The 24427-nt window shown below is 46.7% G+C and overlaps 1 protein-coding gene across 8 annotated transcripts in view; it reads left to right on the forward strand.

Moving 5' to 3' along the window:
• Positions 1-24427, forward strand: part of C13h2orf76 (similar to chromosome 2 open reading frame 76) — an 84478-nt gene that overhangs the window by 24753 nt on the left and 35298 nt on the right. For 5 of the 8 annotated variants that reach the window (NM_001134500.2, NM_001401154.1, XM_087580102.1 and 2 more), the window contains 4 exons: positions 4679-4824; positions 15118-15168; positions 18242-18279; positions 23453-23534. In NM_001134500.2, the coding sequence (NP_001127972.1) occupies positions 4692-4824; positions 15118-15168; positions 18242-18279; positions 23453-23534 (304 nt within the window). In that variant the 5' untranslated portion in view covers positions 4679-4691. Of the gene's footprint in view, positions 1-4678; positions 4825-15117; positions 15169-18241; positions 18282-23419; positions 23535-24427 lie in introns of all 8 variants that reach the window. The other 3 variants (NM_001401155.1, NM_001401156.1, XM_087580103.1) reach the window with 3 other exon arrangements.

The following is a 24427-nucleotide window of genomic DNA, read 5'->3' on the forward strand; positions in this document are numbered from 1 at the left end:
CCAGGCTTGGCCCGAGGGAGGAGGCACTGGCATCAGCTGGGCTCACAGTAGGGAGTCTCTAACTTGCTTCTTGAGTGGTCCCATTGTTGCAGAGAGGAACGGTGGAAGGATGCATCTGAAGTCCACTGTATGGTGAGGATTCCCAGGTTGGGATGAGTGGGGAGGCTTTCAGTGCTGTGCAGACAAGGTCAGATGCCTACTAGTCATGTGACCTGATTCTTGTGCCCCACCTGCTGAACGCTATGAATTTATTTGCTGTGGTTCAGTGTGCAGCTATAATATAAGCACATGATGCTGGGAATTGAGCCCCTCCCACCATGCTGAACATGTGCTCTACTCACCCTCCCAAAGTTTTAAATAAATAGCCTTTGTTCCCCCCAAATAAATGAGCCGTCTCACTGAAGCTGCCTCTCTCTCTCTCTCTCTCTCTCTCTCTCTCTCTCTCTCTCTCTCTCTCTCTCTCTCTCTCTCTCTCTCTCTCTCAACCTGAAGTCTGGTTGTTCTGGTTTCCCTTCTCTGGATCTGCCAGTTGTGGTTGCGGGTATCCCACTGTTACGGGAAGGGGAGGGGTGGGAATGACAGCACCGATCTCTTTGTTTCTGTGGTTTCCTTTTAAGAAAGACAAAGAGAATGATACAGATGTAACCTGTTGTGATTGGCAGTTCTCTCCTTCTCTCCCTCCCTTTCTCTATGTGGCTCCCACCAATGGCTTATTTCTATCTGGGTGTGGAGGGCTTGCCTGCTATCTTACCACTTTGGAGGCTGAGAGCAGCCTTGCCTACATAGTGTGCACAGAGTATAAAAATCAAACACCCACATACGTTAGAGTTGGCTGGAGAGATGGCTCAGGGGTTACAAGTGTTTGCTGCTCTTTCCAAGTACAGGAGTTTAAGGTTCTCACGGCAAGTGGCTTAAAACCATCTGTAACTCTAGCTCCAGTGGATTCAGTGCCCTCTACTGGACTCTTCAGGTACTGCATGCACACAAACACTAAAAGATCTTACATGATAAGTATTATTGGGACAGAGAGATAGCACGGTGGTTAAGAGTACTGGCAGCTCTTCCAGAGGATCTGTCCGTGCGTGCACACACACACACACACACACACACACACACACACACACACACACACACGATTTAAAAATTAAAGTATTACTATGAATCATGGATTAAAAATACTTGACGTGATTTTCTTGTTAGGGTTAACTCTTGGAAGATGTAGCACTGTGTGAACAGCTAGGCTGGCCCACCCCATGATCTGCCTGTCCTACTCCCCCAGCACTGGGCACAGCAAGTTCAGTTCTGACTGACCCTAGACCCCAGATTTAAAATTTTTATAGATTTCTCTTCTTACACCCCCGAATTTATGTTCTTATCAACACTATATAAAAATACTTGTTCCTCCTCATTTTTGATTAATATTGATTAGGCATTTGAAAAGGTTTTGTTCTTTCATTTTACAGATTCAATAGCACAGTTGCCTTTTTTCATGTTTCTACTACAGCTCTTTGGTTAGAATTGAAGATAAGTTAATTAGAATTAAAAGTAATGCACATCATTGGCTTATAGCATGCAGACAAAGCTGGGGGTAGAAGCACACACCTATGATCCCAGCATTTAGACAGAGGCAGGGTGGCCAGGAATTCAGGATTATCCTCAGTTGTGTAGTTCATTAGAGTCTAGCCTGAGTTTGGACAATTAAGACAATCCCTTGCTAATGACTGTTAACCATATTTGTATCAGGGCATTGGTTTTTATTACTTTTTTATTGTTATTGTAAGGCTTGAAGTGAGTCTTAGCTACCAGGAGACCCCCCAAGTGAGACAGGAGAATGGAGTTTGATGCAAACGCAAGAGGTTTATTTATGGCTAGTGACTAGAAGGCGACCCTGAATGGCTATAACAAGCAGTTTTTATACTTTTAGAGGTACAGGTTCCATCAGCAAGGTTACAGTTTAAACTTATATGACATGCCTTTGAGCTCTATCTGGGACCAGAGGGCCAGGTGACTATCAGCCAGTACATTCTGTGGATTTTCAAGAATGTCCTGTCCCTGCTCCTCCCGAGAATTGTGGTGGAGAATGGAACTTGGCCTAACCTTGACCCGAGACAGGAAGCTGGTACTTGGCCTAGCCTTGACCCGAGGCAGTGGGTGTAAACCTGGCAAAAGCCCCTAGGGTCCCCATAACCTACTACTTTCTGCCAGGCCAAGCCTCTTAATAACTCTTACACTTTAGTAAGAACTAGGGTCCTTCATTATCCCTACATTTTCTTAGTATTCCTGCTTTCTGTTTGCTTGGAGCCTTTCCTACGATTGTAAACGTATATACTTATTTTTGTGGTACTTCTGCATTTTGAAGGTTCCTTATTTTGTATAAAGAGTGTGGGGTAAGGAACCAGCATTTCTTCTGCCCCACTACAGGTCAGCCTTCTAAGTGCAAATTTGTTAAGTTAAATTTCTTTCCCCATTAACTTTGCTTGTAAACCCAGGTCCATCTCCACATAGGACTGAGCTCCAGGTATTCAGTTGCAAATGCTTTGCACAAAGAGAAAAGGACTCATTGAAAATGCTGGGGGAGGAGGTGTGGCTCCATTGGTGGCCTGGGTGCCTAGTGCCTAGCCTGTCAAAGCCCTGGGCTTTGCAAAAACCAGGTGTAGTGGTGCACATCTGTAAACCCATCACTCAGGAGGCAGAGGCAGGAGGATCAGTGGTTCAAGTTCATCCTCAGCTACACAGCAAGGTCCAGACCAGTCACGGGCCACTGTGAGACACTATCCCCATCAAAACCAGGAAACAAAGACCAGAATGTGAGCAGAGCCAAGCAGATGTAGACTAGCACTGCAAACAACTCTCCTCTCTGCAGGATCAAGTATAGGCTCCTTCACTGTAGGCTAGGGGAAGGAAGTGGGGCCTGGGGTGGGGAACTTGGAGACAGAGACTAGCTGATTCCTCTTCTCCTATGGGCTAGAAGGGCACCAGGATATGACAACTAGTAGTGGCAATCTGTCAGTCACTGTGCCTCATATCTGTCACTGTTATTCTGATGTCTCGGCTTCGAGGGGCCGGAGCAGATCAATCAGCCTCCTCTATCGTATAGAGATCCTGTGAGTGATTACACGTAGACCTGAGCAGAAGCAGTTGAACTCAAAGGTCAGGGTTCTAAAGGGATGGATGCAGAAGGAGGGGGACCTGCCACCTGGCTTCACTCACAGGTAGAACACTTACAGGGAGGGGTCTAAGTCAGGACTTCTGACAAAGGAGTGTGGTGGACCATCGCCATGGTGACGGTCTGACTAGCCTAGCTGTCAGAGTATCCCAGGAACCCTGCCTTCCCCAGCGTCTCCACCTCCTGAGCACTGCATTACAGGTGCACCACCATGCCTGCCTGGTTTTACATGGGTACTGGGGATTTGAACTCATGTCCTCACTTTGCATGGTGGGTGCTTTCACTGACCCGCCAACTGGAGTTTGATACTGCTTTTCTAACGGAGTTTCTTCCTCCAGAGATGCTCCTTACTAAGTGTCTCCCTATGCTGAAAGTTTTTATTTTGCCAGTGTTGGTTGAACTGTTGTGGGGTAGATTTTAGGACTGTGTCTATCTGAGAATTCTAAAGGAGCCAATGAGGAATGCTGTAATGACCAATATTGGAATTATCAAAGGATTGAGTAGGCTTGTTAGCCATGAGACAAGGTTAGACGAACCCTTTATTTTATGAGGAAAATCTATTTCAGGTTTAATGGAAGCTGTTTTATTATAGCTAATATGCTCATTTTAATTATAAATTAGTTGATGCATTCGATAGTAAACTCCCTGGTTTTTCATGCTTAATGTGCTGTATCTTTCCCCAAGTTTAGTAAAATAATTGGACAAGCACCCAGGTCTTCAGAGAGACTTTCTAAGCCAAATTTGTATGACTTATTTCTGTGTTATGGACTATTTCAGACAAATTGAAAGGCATAAAAATAGCACACTCTCCATATACTTAATATCTTGCCTTAGGATGTAGAATGTTGCCAATGTTATTAAAGCCCCTGCCGATGCCTAAGAAATAACTTTTATTTGAATTTTATTCATTTTAATGTATGTATGTGTGTATGTATAGTGTGTATGTATGTATGTGCATATATGTGTGTATGTATGTATGTGTGTATGTATGTATATATGCATGTGTATGAATGTGTATATGTATGTGTGTATGTGTGTACATGTATATGTTTGTGTGTGTATGTGTATGTATGTGTGTATGTGTGTATGTGTATATGTGTGTATATATGTGTATATGTATCTATGTATATGTACGTATGTGTGTGTTTATGTATGTGTTTATGCATGTATGTGTGTGTATGTATGTGTGTGTTGTGTGTATGTATATGTCTGTATGAGTGTGTGTGTATGTGTGTGTGTGTATGTATGTATGTATGTATGTGTGCATGTGGAGGAGGCCTGAGGTTGACCCTGGGTGTCTTCCTTAGTCTCTCTCCCCTTCATTTATCGAGGATGAGTCTCCAATTCTGGCTAGTCTTGCCAGCCAGATTGCTCTGGATCTCTGACTCTGACTCCCAAGTGTTGGGAGGGCAGGAGGTCACTATACATGCCCAGCTTCCTTATGGATGTCAAGGATCTGAATTCCAATAGCAGCAATGTCTTTACGCACTTTCTCCACGTGTCTTACCACAGGTTATCTCTCCACATGGCTGTGGAGGAAGCCACCATCACTGTTCGCCTCATCCGTTCATTTGAGCATCGAAATTTCAAGCCTGTGGTATATCATCGAGTTAACTTACATCAAACTGTAAAGGAATTTATAATATTTCTAAAGCAAGGTATGAGTAATTAGAGCTTCTTTGTTTCATTTGTGTTTTGACAATGAAAACATCTGACTACAATGTTAGTAATAATCTTTGAAAAGCGCAGAATTAGGCTGAGCCTAGTGGTATACACCTACATTTCCAGCACTCAGGCCATAGAGCAGGATAATCATGACTTCAAGCTACCTTGGGCTATTTAGCAAGTTTTAGGTCAGCCTAGGCTGTGTAGTGAATTTTCTGCTAGTCTGGGCACATAGAAATATTTATGCTTCAAAACCAAACCAAAACAAATCCAACTAAGAAAATCAGCAAAGCAGCCCTTCCTCCAACCAGAAGCTGGTGCTAGCAGAGGCTAGGCCGGCCCGTGTCCTGGGCTGGCCTGTGTTCTGTCCTCAGCTGCCCCAGTTTGTCAGTGAGTACTGTGAACACACACACCAGGGGTTTGTTACCATCATGTTTAGCCTCAAACAAACTAAGGTTCAGGGCAGGAGTGGTGACTGGCAGGTGCTTGTCTCACATGTGTGAGGAGGACACATGTAATACAGGAATGGAGGTGCATATCTGTAATCCTGCTGGGAGATGTCGGGGGCGGGAATGGAGTACCCCTGGGGCTCACTGTCTAGTCTGCCTGCTACATTGGACACAGCATGGGTACCAGAACCCTGGTTAGGGGTAACGAGAAAAGGATAGACACACAGATACACGGACACACAGATATACAGACACACAGACAATGAAGCTGGGACCATCTGAGATTCTCTGTTACCTCATCTGTCTGGAACTTCAGCATGTTTAGTAGGTACAGCATAGGTTGGGGTGGGGAGGATGGCTTAGCTAGTTTAGGCAGGAGCTCTCCGTAGGCAAGCCATCCCAGGCTGTAAGCTTCTGGAAGGGAGAAGCTGCAGTTGCACACACTGATCCATTGCCATGCCCATGCTCAACCATGTCCAATGCTCAACCATGCCCATGCTCAGCCATGCCCATGCTCAACCATGCCCATGCTCAACCATGCCCATGCTCAACCATACCCATGCTCAACCATACCCATGCTCAACCATACCCATGCTCAACCATGCCCATGCTCAACCATGCCCATGCTCAACATGCCCATGCTCAACCATGCCCATGCTCAACCATACCCATGCTCAACCATACCCATGCTCAACCATACCCATGCTCAACCATACCCATGCTCAACCATGCCCATGCTCAGATGCCCATACTTAGATGCTTTGCCTCGAGCCTGACCCAAATGGGTAATGGCTTTGCCAGTTTACCGAGGGCCAGTTGGCCTTAGAGTCGTTAACGGGCTCGCTCATGTCAAAATACACATTACTCAGGATGTAGTGCACTCCAGGCTTCCTCTGTTCCTCACACCTGTCTGGCAGAGTTGGTGAGCTCCAGGTTCAGTGAGAGAGCCTGTCTCAAAAGTAAAGCGGAGAGAGATTAAGGATGGCATCCATCCTTGACCTCTGACCTCCTCACACATATGCATACATAAACATGTACATACACAGAAGGTCACAGTTACCTGCAGTGAGTTTATATCTTTGGAGACTGAGTGACACGGAGTGAGGTGTAGCTGACACTGTGTCACCCCAGCACTTAGGAGTCCTGCTGGGGAGTGTCGCTACGGCAGCAGGGAGCTGACGAAGTCAGGAGAGCCCTGCTCTCTGTGGTCTCAGAGATGGGACATTCTTTACATTTTTCATATTCATTCATTCATTCATTCATTCATTCATTCATTCATTCATTCAGTTAGTGTGTGTGTGTGTGTGTGTGTGTGTGTGTGTGTGTGTGTGTGTTAATGATGAAGGTGCCCAGGGTTACTTTTCAGGGACCTGGAGGCCACTTTTGTTTGAAGACCTCATCTTTTTCTCTTGGGTCTGTGTAGGTGTCTGTTGGGTGACTCAAACAAGGTTACAGATCTGGGGTTTTCTATGGTCGTGCTGACTCTGTCCTCCCTTTGCTTCCCTAACTTTGGTCAGATTGTAGACACGTCAGTCACTCACGTGCACTTGGGACTTAGTAAATAACGGCCTGCTCGAAACTTCACCCACTCTTCTTTCTTCAAAGCCAAAAGATGTCTAGACAGGAGTGGCTAGGTCTTTTCCAGGTTCCAAGCAGGTCTAACCTGTGGCCTGGAGGCCCCGTGTGACCCAGGATGGTGGAAAAATGAACCCAACACAAAGTCATAAAGTCACTTAAGGAGCTGGGTAAGGCCTCAGTGGTTGAGTGCTTGCTGCTCCTGCGAGAACCTGGGTTGGATCTTGTCCCCACATTGGAATGGAGAAACTACAGTTCCTGGAGATCGGAGGCTCTGGCTTGGCCTCTGGGTACTGCATGTGTGTTGTGCATACACAGACAAAGAGGTGCACACATATACGCATAAATAATTTTTAAAACTCACTGATTTTTCTCTACTCTTTTTTTTTTAACGTGATTAGGCTGTTCTTGAGCATGAACTCTGTAGATGTATTTGTTGCAATGAAGACCATGGTGTTGTGATTTCATGCGTACTGACCTCTGATTGCACAACCCAGTCCATTCCGTGGAAAGGGGCATAGGAGTGTCTGGTCACCCGTGCTTTCCTAACCTAAGTCCTCCTTCCCCCTTACTTCGCTTACAATGGGTTAAGGTGTATTTTCCAGGCCAGGACGATAGCTTAACATATGAAAGCACTCGACAGCAAGCCTGAGAGCACCCCGTTTGATCTGAGGAGCCACATGGTGGAAACAGGGAGCCAATTCCTGTAGGCTGTGGTCTGGCTACAAAAAGTGTACTATGGCACATACGTCTACACTGATACACAACACATAAATAAAATGTCATTTTAAAAATTGATGTCTTTTCCCAGGGCACTGGCCTGCTATCTTCCTGATTTAATGGGCATCTTGAGTAGATAGTTTTTAAAAAATTTATTTATTTTCCTTATGTGTGACTGTACTTTTACCACATGCATGTAATGCTAGTGCAGGCCAGAAGGGGGCACCAGATTCTCTGGAATTGGAGTGATAGACAGTTGTGAGCTGTCAGTGAGCTCCTGGGAGCTGAAATTCGTTCCTCTGCAAGAGCTTCATGTGTTCTTAACTGCCTAGACATCTCTCCAGCTGAGTAAATTGTTTCCTTGCTCCAACTACTAGTCCTCTATTCTGAGGGCTTTCTTTTGAGTGGCAAATAAATGGGTTTGGTTTGGCAACAGGTTTCCTTTGCGTTCTTAGAGACAGGGTTTCTCTGTGTCGCCCTGGCTGTTCTGGAAGTCACTCTGTAGACCAGGCTGCCCTGAGACTCAGAGTTCTGCTTGCCTCTGCTTCCCAAGTGCTGGGATTAAAGGCTTGCACCATCACCGACTGACTCTTTGTTGCTGTGTTCTTAGTTATTAGGGGGGTTTTGATGTTTAACACAAAGGCGATGTTATGGGGAGAAAAAGCAACTTTTCCTTACTCTGAAGGTCTTAAAAATAGCTGTATATATGATGTGTGTACACATATGTATGATGTGTGTGTACACACACACACACACACACACACACACACACACACACACACACACAGTCGTGTCACGGAGCACACATGGAGGCCAGAAGACAACCCCATGTCAGTTGCATCTCGTTTGAGACAGGGTGTCTTGTGCTTCCTGCTCTGTAACTGTCCTTTCCTGTCTCTGTCTCTGCCTCTCGCCTCCTCTGGGACTACAGCCACGCATGGCCATGCCAGGCTTTATGTGGGCACTCGGGACTCACGAGTCCTCACACTTGCATGGCACAGGCAAGCAAGTGCTTTACCCACTGGGCCATCTCCCCAGCGCCAGCCATGTAAGTTCTCAGTGAGCAAGAGAAAAACCAGCAGGAGTTCATTGCTACGTGCACGCCATATTTGTTGGTTACCTAGGGAGTGACCACTTCTCAGAGAGGCGCCCAGACAAGGAAGAGGTCTTCAGACCCTGAAGCTTTTCAATATGGTGCAGTCCGATGCCCCCTGCAGGCTGATTAGGGGCACAGCAACCTTCTAAGGTTCTGTGCTGGGAGGGTAGGGGTGGGGAGGCGTTGTTTTAGGCAAACATGGAGGGTCCAGAGCACCAGACATCAGCTTTTATCTCCAAAGAATCCTTGTGCTGGGTAGGCATACAATACATTGGGGTGACATATTCTGGCTACCCCTGGTGGCCTGCTTTCGTAAAGTCATTCCTCAGCGTATTAGGCTTTTGAACTACAAACAGATTTCTACAGAGGTCTTTTCAAATCACTTTAATATTTTATAACATTTTGTTTATCCCCCCTCCCCCCTGTGTGTGTAGGAAGTCAGTTCTTCCCTTCTACCATGTGGGTCCAAGAGACTAAGCACGTGTGTCAGGCTCGGTGGTGGGTGCCTCTCTGCCGAGCCATCTCCCCAGCCCGTGTTTTCAGATGTTCACATGCTAGAGAGTCCTAGTGTTTCTTGGTATCAAAGCAGCAAGAGCTGTGGTATTCTTGGTACGGCAGAATGGGTACCTCTTAAAGTCCTTAGGAATAAGATGAGTCGAGTTGCTATGGTGATGGTGGCACAGGACGTTGTGCTTTCCCTGGCACCCCAGAAGGATTCATTCACAGTAACCATTGGTCACCGCTGTACCCCAGGGGTACCCGTCAGAGCTACATGCGCAGGCCTGGCTGCTTGACCTTCCACCTGCCATGGGAAAGTCGTAACTTCTGTCTGTTTCTGTTGAGTATGTGGGGGAGGTATAGCCATGAAAGTGAAGTTTGAGGATGTCACTCATCTGGTAGAGTGCTGACCCATCTTCAGAGTCCTGGGTTCCATCTTAAACTGCGTGAACTGAGCATGATGGTGCACATCTGTAATCCCAGTACTCAGGAGGCAGGGGCAGGAGAATCAAGAGTTCAAGGTTATCCTCTGCTTACTGGGAGTTTGAGGCAAGCTTGTGTCACGAGAGACCAGAGGGTGTTGGAACTCTGGAATGAGAGTTACAGGCAGTTATGAGCCACTTAATGTGGGTGCTGAGAACTGAACCTTGGTCCTCCTCAAGAGCAGTGTGTGTCCTTAACCTCTGAGCCAGCTCTCCGGCCCTCTTCCCTCTTTTGGCTTTGTTTGTTTGAGATTGGGTCTCTCCTTGGTTGGCTGAGAGTCCGCTGGCCAGCCTAGGCTAGCTCACCTATACCCCAGGAATCCTCCTGGTTCTTCCCCAGCACTGGCCCACCATCTCTGTGGCCCTAGTATTTCTTTGCATGTAATAGCTCCCAGTTTCCTCTCTTACACTCTCTTAGCACATTAGGATGCTACATTGGCTACAGTTAATGAATCTCCTTTGATTAACATTTTTTCTTTTCTTGCTCAAGGTTTCCAGGGAGGTTCTACTTTACACTTCACTGTCATGGCTTTGTTTTTTTTAACTTTGTTTTAGTATCGTTGTGTTTAGTGTATGTATGGTGTGTGTGTGTGTGTGTGTGTGTGTGTGTGTGTGTGTGTGTGTGTGTAGTCATTTCTCTTCTTCCAGTTATACATGGTTTCCAGGGACCAGACCATCCGATTGTGTGGCAGCCATGTTTAGCAGCTGGTCTGCCTTCCTGTAGCTCCATCATTGTCCTTGGGCTCCCCTGGGCTGGGATGGTTACTCTGACTTTGCCTGCTTCTGGCGGCTCTGAGGACTGGCTGGAGTATGGGAGGGTTCTCTTTAACTGGAGCAGCAGTTCTCAGCTTGTCGGCCATGACATTTGGGTCACATCTCAGATACCCTGCATATCAGATATTTGCATTATGATTTTTTTTTAAAGATTTATTTATTTATTATATATAAGTACACTGTAACTGTCTTCATGCACACCAGAAGAGGGCATCGGATCTCATTTACAGATGGTTGTGAGCCACCATGTGGTTGCTGGGATTTGAACTCAGGACCTCTGGAAGAGCAGTCAGTGCTCTTAACCGCTGAGCCATCTCTCCAGCCCCTGCATTATGATTTTTTAACAGCAGCAAAGTTAAGTTGTGACATAGCAATGAAAATAACTTGATGGTTGGGGATCACCACAGCACGAGGCACTATCTTGAAGGATCGCAGCATTAAAAAGGGTGAGAACCACTGGGTTAGAGTTTGCTGGGCAGTCTTTACGTGCTTGTGGGGTTACGGCTTCTTGGGAGGAAGATCACGGAGACCCAGTCACTCTCCTCACACCCCATGAAGGCATCTGCTTTGTATGTGCTCTGTGCTTGTTAGTGTGGACCCTGAAGTGTGGACCTTGTTAGTGTGGACCCTGAAGTGTGGACCTTGTTAGTGTGGACCCTGAAGTGTGGACCTTGTTAGTGTGGCATGTTGTCAGTGCAAAATTGTGCTTTCCCTTCTCAGCTGTACTTTTATGTGTTCTCTCTCTCTCTCTCTCTCTCTCTCTCTCTCTCTCTCTCTCCCCCTCCCTCCCTCTCCCCCCTCCCCCCTCTGTGTTAGTATGTATGTGTGTGTACTCTTGTGTGTATGTGCACGTGCCCATGTGCATGACACATTCTCACTTAGCCCAGTCTGTTCTCAAACTGGCTATGTAACTGAATGACCCTCACCATTTAATCCTCCTGCCTTGACCTCCCAACCATTTGAAGTACAGAGCTAGATCACTTCTCTTGGTCTTTGTAGTATTGGACATCAAACCAAGAGCTTCACTCATGTTAGGCAAGCAGTCCTCCGATTGAGCCGTGGCCAGCCCCCAGCACCCACAGTCTGGAAGTTACTTCTGTGCAGTCTACAGTCAGAAAGCAAGGAGTTACCCCTCAGTCCTTGAGGGCGATGTATCATTTATATTGAATTCTTCTGCATGAATAAGTTTATTTATATTTAAGTTTCTATTTATATTAACTTGAGTGGATTGTTGTGGCTTGGGCATTTGGAATTCAGTTCATATTCCTGACATGTGTACATGTACTGGCTGGTTTTGTGTGTCAACTTGATACAAGCTGGAGTTAGCACAGAGAAAGGAGGCTCAGTTGTAGAAATGCCTTCATGAGACCCAGCTGTAAGGCATTTTCTCAACTGATGGTCAAGGTGGAAGGACCCAGCCCATTGTGGGTGCCGTCCCTGGGCTGATAGTCTTGGGTTTTATAAGAAAGCAAGCTGAGCAAGCCAGGGGAAGCAAGCCAGTAAGTAACATCCCTCCATGGCCTCTGCATCAGCTCCTGCTTCCTGACCTGCTTGAGTTCCTGTCCTGACTTCCTCTGGTGATGAACAGCAATGTGGAAGTGTGAGCTGAATAAACCCTTTCCTCCCCAACTTGCTTCTTGGTCCTGATGTTTGTGCAGGAATAGGAACCCTGACTAAGACAGTACACATGTGTACACATGCGTGCATGTTAACTATTTCATTTTTGGTATAACAAGATGATCCAGGACTACCCCAGCCACAGCCCCAGGGCCTTCACCAATCACCTTCTTGGAGCCTCATGCTCACAACTGCCAGGCAGAGGGATTTGACTGTGTCTCTTCTTTCCTGGGGGTTTATGAATACCTGCCACATACCCAGGGCAAATTTTAGGTTGTAATGACACTGGGAAAAGCAGGCTGTGGTCTCTAACCTCCCTTTTGTGCTGAGCACTGCCCAGCAGTTTGAGAAGACAGTCTCAATCTCCAGGGATTGATGAAGGAGCAGAGAATGGAGACATTTTAGATAAGCCAGCAAGGCTATAGGAACATCCAAGGAGTTAGTGCCCTGAATTGGGATCCCTAGCACACGTAGAAAAGGCTGGCACCGTGGCACATGCCAGTGCTGGGGAAGCAGACATAGATCCTGGGCTCACCAGCCAGCCAGTCTTGCTGAATCAGCATGTTCCGAGTTCAGTGACAGACCCTGTCTCAGAAAATGAAGTGGTGGTTGGGGAAGACGGTTGATATCAATGTCTGCCCAGTCCTGCGGGCATGCACATACATGTGCCTTGTATACCTGTATATGTAGGGACATGTAAACATTTGTATACAGAGGGAGAAGGGAGAGGGGAGAGGGAGAGGTGAGAGGAAAGGGGAGGGGAAGAGGTGAGAGGGAAGGGGAGGGGGAGAGGGAGGGGGAAACAGTATACACACACACACACACACACACACACACACACACACACACACACACACGTAAAGTCTGCGAGCCTGACCCATTTTGCTGGGCTCAAGGCCTCATGCATGCAGCTGTAATTAGAGTGACACTGAAGACCTTGGCCCAGGCTGTGGCCAGAACATTGCTGCAGGATTCACCACTGGACCTGCATGGTCACGAATGGGGACTTGGTAACTGCGCAGTGTCCCAGGCACTGTAAACGAATGCATCCTACTTTAACTTGGGTGTTACTGGCCCTTTAAGGGGCAAGTGTATTTAAAGTGCTTTTACTGTCAGTTCTGTTGGTCTCTTCCTGTAGCTTTCTTTTGCTTTGTTTTCCCAGAGCTGAAGGTTGAACCTAGGGCCTCATGTATGTCAGGCGGGTACTGTACCGTTGAGCTATGTCTCCAGCTCTCCTTACCTCAGCACAGAATCCCCTGTTAACCTAATGCATTCCTCTTGTTGGAAGACAATGGGAATTCTCTTCTCTTGTCCCCTTCTGAGCAGAGCACCTCAACAAGCAACTAGCAACAGAAATACGTTTTACTATTCCTTTATTATTTTGTATGGGAGTGCACATTCCACGATGTGCCATGTGGAGATCTAAGGACAGTTTTGTGGAGTTCTTTCTCTCCTGCTCATGTTGCTTCTTGGGCTTGAACTCAAGTCACCAGGTTTTTGCAGCAAGCACCTTTATCCACTGAGCCATCTTGTTGGCCCCTAAATAAATACTCTGATTCCACCCTCTGTTGCTTAGGTGGCCTCTTTGCCCTTGACACATACTTTGAAAATCTTACCTTAACAGAACACCTTTTCCTTTTCTTTCACAGTTGAGAAATGTTTCGTTGTGCAGATTAGACTGTATTTAACACGCACCCTACTTAAGGCCATTTGGATTTTCCCAGAAGGTTGCCACTGTGAGCGTTGTTTCATGTGGTGCCCTTGTATGCATGTCATCTCTCACACATGTGAATGTGCAGGCTCATACACATGTGTGTGCATATGTGTGTGTGTGTGTGTGTATGAGTGCATATGTGTGTGTATGCCACAGTGTTTGGAGGTCAGAGGACCGGTCTCCTCTTCCCACTGTGGGATCTGGGGCCCATCAGGTTTGCACTTTGACCCACCTGGCCATCTCTCTGGTCTTACATATTTTGATAAATGCCAAAAAAAAGCCTTCAGTGGCTGTTGTACTATCAGCTGTTAATAGTTAAAACTGATGCTGGGACTTGGGATCTAATATCTACTCTGTATTGTGGCATATTCTCTGCTGAGTTAGAATATTTAATTTAGATGGCATCTGAGTAATATTGTTCCGGGTCGTTGGTCTCTGCTAGTTGCCAAAGACCCTTAAAAGTGCCTCTGATTCATGCGCTAAGCAAACATCAATGATATAAAAATAATAGTTCATACATACATGATAGTCCGTGTTTTGAGTATACGTAGATAACCTTGTAATTAACAGTGTAGTAGCTCTTGTGTATATGGGGTTGTATGTGTATGTGTGCATGTGTGCTTGTGTACTTGTTAGCATGGGTGCATGCACATATGTTCAGATGCACATTAGGTGAGCACACATTTGTGGGGAGGTCCAAGGCCCATGTCTTTTCTTGATCATCTTCCTTTCTTGAGACAGGCCTCTCGCTGAACCCGAAGCTCACTTATTGGGCTAACATGGCTGCCAGCCTCCAGGGTCCTCCTGGATCCACCGTCCCCCAGTGCTGGGATCACACAAGCACACCCCTGTTCTCTGGCATTTCCCGTGTGTTTTGGGGATCCTCGTGTTTCTGCAGCAGGTGCTTTTCTTACTGAGGCTTCTTCCCGGCCTGGGGATGGTTCTTTCAGTAGTTTCAGGGACTTCTTGGCGGGTGGCTACCAGCTCAGCAGTCAAGGGTGGCTAGTGACAGTCAATGGCCCCTGCATCGTTTATGCTTTAGCTTCGTTTTGTCTAATTTTTCTAATCAGTCTGTAGTTGGGGATGTGGCTCACTTGAGCGTGTGTTCCAGCCTAATACCACGTAAACCAGGCATGATAGCACACATCGGTAATCCCAACACTCTGGAGGTGGAGGCTGGAGAATCAAGAGTTCAAGGTCATTATTGACTGTACATGGAGCTGATGGACAGCCTGAGCTACACCAGACCTCATTTAAAGAAAAAGGAGAAAGAACCTTGACTACAGGTCAAAGCAGAACTGAAGGACTCTCCATCCTTTTTAATATTTTATAATGACAAAAACTATCATTTTCTCTTGCAGATGTCCCTTCGAGGACCAGCCTGCCACCGCCACTCAGAAATTACAAATATGGTAACCACTTTTTAGTATTTCAAATAGTTTTGCATTACTTTTTGTTGACATGAATCTAAATGTGACGTTCAAATATCTGCTCTAAATTAAAGTCGGTTTGGAGGGGCAGGGGGCATAGCTTCCACGTCAGTATGGAAGTTTGTTAAGGAGTACAGGCGTCATGGCATGCTGAGAAGGTCAGCTGTAACTGTGTAGGGAAGTAGCCGGCTCGCGAGGAATAGCACGCTTGGCAAACCTGGAAGACAAAAACCAGCCAGGGACTAAGAAGTAAAGGAAGTCATTTAGGGCTCCTTCAGGACACTGCGTGGTTGGTGTTCACGGAAGCCCTGGGTTTCATCCCCCTCCCAAAGAACACTGAGTGAGGTGGGGCGGGCGCACTTGTAGTCCAGCACTCGGAAGGCAGAGACAGTGGAATCGGAAGTTGAAGATTATCCTCAGCTACAATATGGAGTTCAAGGCCAGCCTGGGACACATATGACCCTGTCTCAAAAGGCACTTTCACATTTTAAATGCTGATAACTTGGACGTGCTGAATCCAGTACTGGATACACGACACCTATCTCACAAATAAATAAATAACTAAATAAATAGATAAGGGCTGGCAGGATGGCTCAGCAGGTAGGTCTCTGCCCATCCTGTCCACCTAAGTCCAATCCCTGGGACCCACAAATAATGGAAAGAGAGAACTGACCTTCATATGTCATCCTTTGCCTTGGTATACATGTATGTGTACTTGCGAACACACACACACACACACACACACACACACACACACACACACGTAAAAATGCCATAATCAATCAAGCCGAGGCTCTGGGTCATAGTCCATTATAAAACCATCTGGTTCCTCCTCCTTACTAGAGTGGCACTCAGCAAACTTGGATTCCAGACCCTGCTTGAAAGTGACGATGCACCTAATAAATATTTCTGCTAATTAGTGCAGGCATTTGAAAGTGTAAATTTTTTATAACCCTAAGTCATTTTCCAGAGTGGCTTTTCATTCCGTTCCCATCTGATAGGGCAACTGATGACCTCCAATCTTTCGGAATCACAATCTCTGTGTGCCTGCATTTTAATACCCGGAGTCTAATTGTGAGGTCGCAGAGGCAGCAGGCAGGAGACGGGGGCCCTGAGTGGAAAGTGCTTTGATTGATGAGACCCGCAGCATTTACATACTCAATACTGAAGCAGAGAAAGGAATGAGAAGTGTGATTGAGGTAAATATGAAACTTCTCAATTGTGGCTTTCACCGCTTCTGAAGGAGAATGCCTTGAATAGAATCTCAAAATCGTAAGCTTCAATCCACCTGCAAATTACACATAGTTTCCCTTTTTTTGCATATTGTATTGTATGAGCGTGTGTGTGTGTGTGTGTGTGTGTGTGTGTGTGTGTGTGTGTGTGTGTAGGCAAATGTGTACAATGTCAGCTTTTTCAAAAGATAAATTTTAAACTGAAGCAGAGCTTGGGGATGGAAATTGCTCAGTTGGCAAAATGCTTGCTGAACACTGTGAGGGTCTGAGTTTGTTCCCTCTAACCCGTGTAAAACATGCTCGGCACAATGGCACATGTCTGTAATCCCCGAGCTGTGAGGGTAGAGACAGGTGTGTTCTTGGGGCTTGTTGGCCAGACCAACCTAATGTAATGGGTGAGCCCAAGGCCGGTAAGAAACTGTCTCAAAAGTGAACAAACAGGGTTGAGGATTTAGCTCAGTGCTAGAGCGCTTGCCTAGCAAGCGCAAGGCCCTGGGTTCGGTCCTCAGCTCCGGAAAACAAACCAACAAACAAACAAACAAGTAAACAAACAAATAAATAAGTAGCAAGTGGGTGGCTCCTGAGGAAGGACAGTTGATGTTGCCCTCTGGTTTTCACACTCACACTCACACCCTAATCCTAACCTACACACTTTACCCATACATACATACTTACTTACATACATACATACATACATACATACATACATACATACACACATCACAGCAATATAAAATAAGCTAGTGAAGCCATCAGAGACTCACTGGGGCAGGAAACGCATCATTACACTATTGTCTCATTAACCCCATTTCATCACAGCATGTGTGCATATTCAGGGGAGCAGAACAGGACCTGCAGAAGCAGCGGGTCCCACAGGAGGCCTGGTGGGGCTCTTTGGGTGGGTGTGGCTGTGTAACAGTTGCTTTGTCTCGCTTAGGAAAGGCTTGGCGCTGGCTTTTCACCTACCCTGGTCCCCTGGTGCTTGTCTGACCTGTGGGAACAGGATGGGGACATCTTTTCTCTTGAGCATCATTGGCCATGCAGCCCTGGCCAGAACTTGCTCCGTAGACCAAGCTGTCCTGGAACTCCTAGAGATCTGCCAGCCTCTGTCTCCTGAATGCAGGAACTGAAGATGTTTACCACCATGCCTGGCTGTTCGCTTGTGTCTTAATGTAAGATTCATATATAGATTGGGTTTTATTAATTGTTCATGCTTGGCTTTTAGTGCCTATAGAAGGTAAAACGGAGTTACATGTTTGCTTTTCAGGCTTCCGGTGTTACATTGTTCAATGCCAAAGGCCTAACCTTTGAACCCATACAGGCATGTCTGACCCACAGGCCTCAGGAGGACCCATACTAAAGTGACACTTAAAACATTACCAAGTGTTTTGTGATTTGTTTTTTGCAGTTCGATGGTTCCCGATTGTGAACTTTGTAGATGACAAAGCCATATCTCTCAATGTCAAAGCTTTGAACACTTATCAATTGAGAATATTTTCTATATTTTTCTCCCTCTTTCTCTCGTTCTCCCTCTCTGTTCCTCTCTCCTCTGTTCCCTCCTCTCCCCTTCCCCTCCTGTTGTTCCTCCTTCCTCCTCCCAGGACCTTCACGTGCCAGGCGAGTGCTCCGCCACGAAGCTCTACCTCTGTTCTCCTACACTTTGAATAATTTGCTAAAATGCATTATCTTTTACAGTTGAACAGATTTTAAATAGGTATGTTCATAAAGAAAGGGTTTCTGTTTTTCCAGTTTCTTCACCTAGTAATTACAGCAGATGTTTTAGATACATTTGTGTGAAAGAACTTGCTTTGTTTTTCTTTCAGACACACTGAAGATTCTACATCAAGCCCACAAAGCAAAGGTGTGTGTGCAGGGGGTACTGATGGGTGGGGCTTCTGGTAGGCAGAGTTTCTGATGGGCGGGGAATAAGCAAGTGGACTTGTGTGTCTAAACTATCTTATTCTAGAAATGATTTTTTTTGGAGGATTTCTTTCTTTTTCTTTCCCTCTCCCCTTCCCCCTTCCTCCCTTCCCCCTTCTTCCTCCTCTCCCTCCTCCTCCTCCTTTTTTTTTTTTATTTTTTACAACCTTCCTTTCCCATTAAAGGAAAAAAGGTAGAGTCTGGGAGATGGTTTAGTCTATAGTGTTTACCTTACAGGCACAGGGACCTGACTTCTGGCCCCCAGCACCCAGGTAAAAGCAGTGGTTCTGGTTCGCACCTGTAATCTCAGCTCTGGGAAGGTGGAGATGGCAGGGGCTGGATCTCCCGTTTGACTTTGTGGATGCCAAGCGTGCATTGCTCACGGGTATACGAGTGGGGAAGTGGGAAGGAGACTCTGTGAGGTCCATGAGGACGTGGCCACTCCAGAAAAGGAGTGTGCTCTTCTCAAGTGGCTGAGGAGGAGGAGCCAGGACCCCACTTCTCCATGGCTTCACACTGTTGCTGGCCGCGCTGGGTCCAGCGTTTTCTCATTGGATAAACAGAAATCATATCTGCCTTTTCTGTGTGCTCCTGAGGTTTCCCCATGATGTCTCAAAGGCTTTTAAAAAGAAAGATTCCAACAACGAAAATAGCAGAAATTGAAGAAAGTAGCTGACATGGGCAGACATCTGGCATTTACATGAACACATAGAGACACATATGTGTGCACGAACTCTACATACATACAAAAGCCCGGTCGGGCCAGCGAGATCACTCGGTGGGTAAAGGCTCCAGTTGCCGTGCCTGACAGTCTGAATTCAATCCCTAGGCCCTACATGGTGGAAATTGTCCTCTGCTGTGGGATGCACACACCCAGTCATCATACACACACATACACAGTAAATCAATGTAATTTAAAGACTTAAATAGTCATGTGTACTTGTCAATAATAAGTCTTTTGAAAAGTGAAGTAGCTGGGCATGGGGGCTCACACCTTTAATCCCAGCCTCCTCCATGGGGTGAGGGGGTGGAGCTCAACGAGTCCAAGGCCTGTCTGGTTTACATGGTGAATTCCAGGTCAGTTAAGACTGCATAGAGAGACCCAGTCTCCAAATAAAGGGGGGTGTTAGATAACATATGCATAAAAATACCTACCACCTATTTAGAAGAAAAGAGGCATAGAATCTAGTAAAAACCCACGCTGTATAAAAAGTCCAGGGTGATCTTTCTCAGATCCAGAAACAAAGGCCCAAAAGTAAACCCTGGTCCTCTGCATGGGTGCTTCACTAAGACACAGGCTCCCCTTCCAAAGTGTCCCTCACCCGAAGAGAGCTATGTGTTCATGGGTTCTATGTTTTTCTTTGTATGAGCTTGAAATACTCGTGTCAGGTTCTGATGATGTTGCCGTCCATGGGGTGCTTCTCAGGCAGGATGGAGACATCTTCCTCTTGAGCATCCTTGACCTTGCATAGTCTCCTCATTGAAACCATCAGCTCAGTCTTATAAGAATTGCTCAAGGATGAGGGACCTACCTTTGTATGGGTATATGTACATCTGTGTGTATATGTGTATCTGTACATGTGTGTATGGAGACAGGTGTGCACGTGCATGTCAACCAGAGATCAACATCGACCGTCTTCCTCAATTGCCCTCCAGGTTCTGCTGTTCTTGTTGTTGCTGCTGTTGTTGTTGTGAGAATCTGTCCCACAGTGAAGGTCTAGCTGACTTGGAATTTGCTATGTAGACCCAGCTGGCCTCAACCTTGCAGAGATCCGCCTGCCTCTGCCCTGAGAGGGCTGGGGTTAAAGGCCTGTGCCACCAAGCTGGTACCTACCGTAGCTCTTAGACTCTCTCACTGAACCTGGGCTCCTCGTGGTCCAGCCACACTCCGGCTTGTCCCCAGGATCGTCTAGTCTCCACCCTGCCGGCACTGGAGTTGCACGAGTGCACCATGTCCAGCGTTTGAACTCAGGTCTTTGAATTTGTTTGGCAAACACTTCACCAGCTGAACTGTGAGACGCCTGAGCCCTGAGGGCCCATATCTTAGTATCCATGCCCAGCACACACCTCCAGCACCTAGTGTGATGGGACATAGAATTATCACAGCGATGATAATTTCACCTATTTTCATCTATTAACCGCTTGTGCGTATGGGCGTGCATATGGGTGTGCATGCTGAGGTATAGAGAGCAACTCTCAGGACTCTGTTCTCTCCTTCCCCCATGTAGAGTCCCAGGATCAGCCTTGGGCCCTCAGGCTTCAGATGCTGCCCTCTGGGACAGCTCACTCTCCCTCCCTAGCAGGAGTTGAGTGAAGTAGCCGTGAACTAATCAAATTTGATTCTCATTTCAAATCACTGGTACACTTGTAAACTCAAGCTTTCAGGTAAACATGTGTCACGCATGACAGGAGCCAGTGCCCAAGAGTGTCCGTTGGTTTCGGGTTAGGGACTTGGTGACATTTATTGCATATGAAAATTTGGCAATGTCTCAAAATATTGGGCTCACCCGTGTCTGAGGCTACAATGTGGCACCTGCTCTTTTACCAGAACGTTTTACCACAGTCACCTCAGGCTTCATGTGAGAAGCCTTTCCATTTTGACTTCTAAACGGTAGGGAAGGCAAGGTATGGTTTTGTTTTGATTTTTTCTAGTTTCTTTTCTCTCTGCTGTGACAGAATACCCAACAAAAGCAACTAAAGAGGGTTTCATTACATATTTATTGTTTTATATGACTAAAGCACAGTGCTAGGGCACAGTCCATCATGGAGGGGAAAACACGACATTTATAATCAAGGAGCAGAGCCATGCACGCTAGAACTCAGCAACCCCTCACCTTGTGTTTGCGCAGTGGATGTTCCTGTCCTGCTCCATTACTCTCCAGGATACTCCCTTGACACAGGACCTCTCACTGAGCCTGGAGGTAGGCAGAGGCAGGCAGGTAGTATGCCCCAGCGACTCCTGTCTGCCCTTCATGTGGTACTGAAGTCATAGTACTGGGGATTTGAACTCAAGTTCTCATGCTCAAACAGAGAATGGTCTTCCTCAGTGAGCCATCTCTCCAGCCTTACCGCCATATTTTTAAGAGAGAGAGAAAAAAATAAAACTTTAGAAGACAGCACATGATACGTTCCTGTTTGCATGGCAGGGTTTACGGGGCATCTCCACGTGTGGCACATGCAGCAGTGGGGTCGGGAAGCACACATGCAGGGACAGGCTCTGCAGGGGAGGCTCTGTAGCAGGGGACAGGGGACAGGGGACAGGAGACTTTCTAATTTTCACTCTTCATGTGCTTGGAGAACTTTGTATTTATTCTCTGTGCTCTAAAAGAACTTTTTTTTTTTTTTTTTTTTTTTGCTAACCACCCTTAGCAGTCCCCCCCCCACCCCCCGTCCGAGTGAGTGAGCTAACCTCATGCCAAAGATATTTTCCCACCAAGGGCCTCCAATGAATTCAAAGGACAATAGGCAGCCACCAATGAATTAAAAAGGTAATAAGCCCCAATGAGAAATAACCAACTCATGCTGTAACCTAAAGCCGAGACCCTGAAAAAGTATAAAAAGTGTGTGCTCTAAAAGAACTTTTAATAAAGCATTAACTTTTCTTTTTTCAGTAAAAGTGCTGTGGAGTTCAAGGCCCTCTGTAATCAGTGAAGTTTATGAGCCATGGAATATGGTGTCTGGCTTATGGGGCTTCTGTTTGGGTAGAGGAGAGACCTTTCTCTTGAGTCTGTCTCAGATATATCCTAGAAATAGGGTAGACTGGGATTGGGGAATTGTTTAATCAGTAAGCAAGCCAGAGGAGCTGAGTTCAGGTCTCTAAGACTCACACAGAAAGCCAGATGTGGTGGCGAACATGTCATCAGCGACCAAGTCCCCAGGGCTCATGGCCAGCGAGTCCAGCTAATCAGTGAGTTCTAGGTTCGGTGAAAGACCCAGGTGCTGTTCAGACGAAGACAACTCCAAATTGTTTCCCTTGATGTCCAACTAGATTTGAAACATTACAAGAGAGCAAACATCCACCACAGCTCCAAATCACATGACAGTTAATAAGACACAAGCTGAAATGCTTGTCAGCCTGGGCAGAGTTTTAAAACATGTGCCCTTGGAGCCACTTAAGGCCAAATTTCGTCTCTCAGAAGTCACATTATCAAGAGCGTGTCTCCAACTGCACCTCTGATAAGCCATGTGCCCTGGGCCTGCATGATTACAAACCTTCCCAGGTTCTTGTGATGATGACGATACCACATGGTGACAGCACACGTAGAAGGCTTAGTCAGCACTGAGGGTCTGATCGTCACACTCTACCAGGGAAAGAGGAGGCTGTGCTCTTTCTCCTTTCTCTAGCTTCAAGGTAACTGAAACTTGGAGATGTTTTTAGTTTAGGCAGAGGGACCCTGTGTTGTAATTCTGTTTGACTCCAAAGCCTGTCTGTAGTGTGTAGTGCACAATATTGGTACTTAGTAGGTCTGTACTCCGTGTCCACTCTGTTCTCCCTTTACCACAGCAAAATTTAACATGACCTAGATTATTGCTAAGACTCCATGTAGTAACTGTGTGTATTGTATGTGCAAGTTCATGGGCGTGTACACAATTATATGCTGGGTGCTTATATGTGTGCACGCATGTGGAGGCCAGAAGCTGATGTTGGGTGTCTCCCTCTATCGCTGTCCACCTTACTTTCAAATGTTATTTGCGTGTGTACATGTGCATACGGATTTAGGGGTGTGCCTATCGAGGCCAGAAGAGAGCCTTAGATCCATCGGAGGTAGAGTTACTAATGAGCTGCCTGACACGGGTGCTAGGATCTAACCTCCAGTCTTCATGGTGGAGAAGCCAGCTCCAGCCTCTGAGCTGTCTCTCCAGTCCATTCACTTCCTCTCTGAGACAGGGTCTCTCACTGGGCCCCAGGGCTTGCCGTTGGATTAGGCTGGCTGGCCAGTGAGCGCCAGGGAATCCTCCTGTCACTGCCTCCCCAGCACGGTTACATAGCATGGGGTGTGGAATTCAGAGAAAATGCTTTCCTGGATGAACTCTTTCCCTGGCCCCTCCAAGTGGTCCCTTCCCAGGACGTCTCGAGCAAGCATACTGATCAAATGGGGATTCTTTCTTTCCAGACAAATGAGCTTGTGCTGGGCTTGGAGGACGACGACACACTCCTGCTAAAGGAAGACAGAACGCTGAAGGACTCAGGAGTAGGTGAGAAGGGCTGACTGGGTGGAGGGGTACTGGGCTTCCCGACCTGTGTGCAAGGCCTCCTGGCTGATGGCATCTCTGCAGAGTAAACGCCCCTGTGCTGAGGATGCTATGTGTCCTGGTCTGTGACCGAGGGCACTGGCATTTGTTCTGCATGTGTGCAGAGTTGCAAATAGTCCTTTTCAGGTTTGTCCAGTGCTCTGGGGAGGGCCATTTTAAATGATTGACAGGCTGTTAGCGCAGTAACTGCGGACTGTTAACAACACTGTTGGAGAGAAATGGACCTAGTGGAACTAATGTAGAATAATGAAATGAGACGTTGTTTGCACATCACGCAGCGTAACTTCTGATAATCACTCAAGACTCTCGGGGCCAGCCAAGCTGTGGAATTTAAACTATACGCCTGGTGTGTACAGTGGGAAAATCGCCCGATTTAGCTTTTCGACCTAGACTGTGTGTTCGGTTCTGTTTGAAAGAAATGTTGTGTGTCTCCTGGCCATTAGATGTCACTGTGATTCTACTTCTCCTTCGCTAAGATGGCGTCTGAGAATGTGAGTTCTGTGTAGCAGGCACGTGCGGCCTGGGACGCACCTCTGAGGTCGAGGTGCACGCTTCCTGAGTCCCCATATACAGTATGTGAGAGACATGGGCTGTGAGGGCTACGCTGGGAAGCCGTTCGTTTCGGTGAGGAATGACCAGATGTCAGAAACTCACCTCTTTGTTTCCGTTGAAATGGGATTTAAAATAATCGATTGAGGGGCTGCGGAGACGTCTCCGTGGGTAGGTGAGCTTGGTGTGCCAGCTTGAGGACCTGGATTTGATCCCCAGAACCCCTGTGGCCATGCATGTGCCTGTGACCACAGCAGTATGGGAAGTGGCGTTAGGAGGGTCTCTGG

Source organism: Rattus norvegicus, chromosome 13 (assembly GCF_021556685.1).
Source record: "Rattus norvegicus strain SHRSP/BbbUtx chromosome 13, alternate assembly SHRSP_T2T, whole genome shotgun sequence".
Taxonomy (NCBI): domain Eukaryota; kingdom Metazoa; phylum Chordata; class Mammalia; order Rodentia; family Muridae; genus Rattus; species Rattus norvegicus.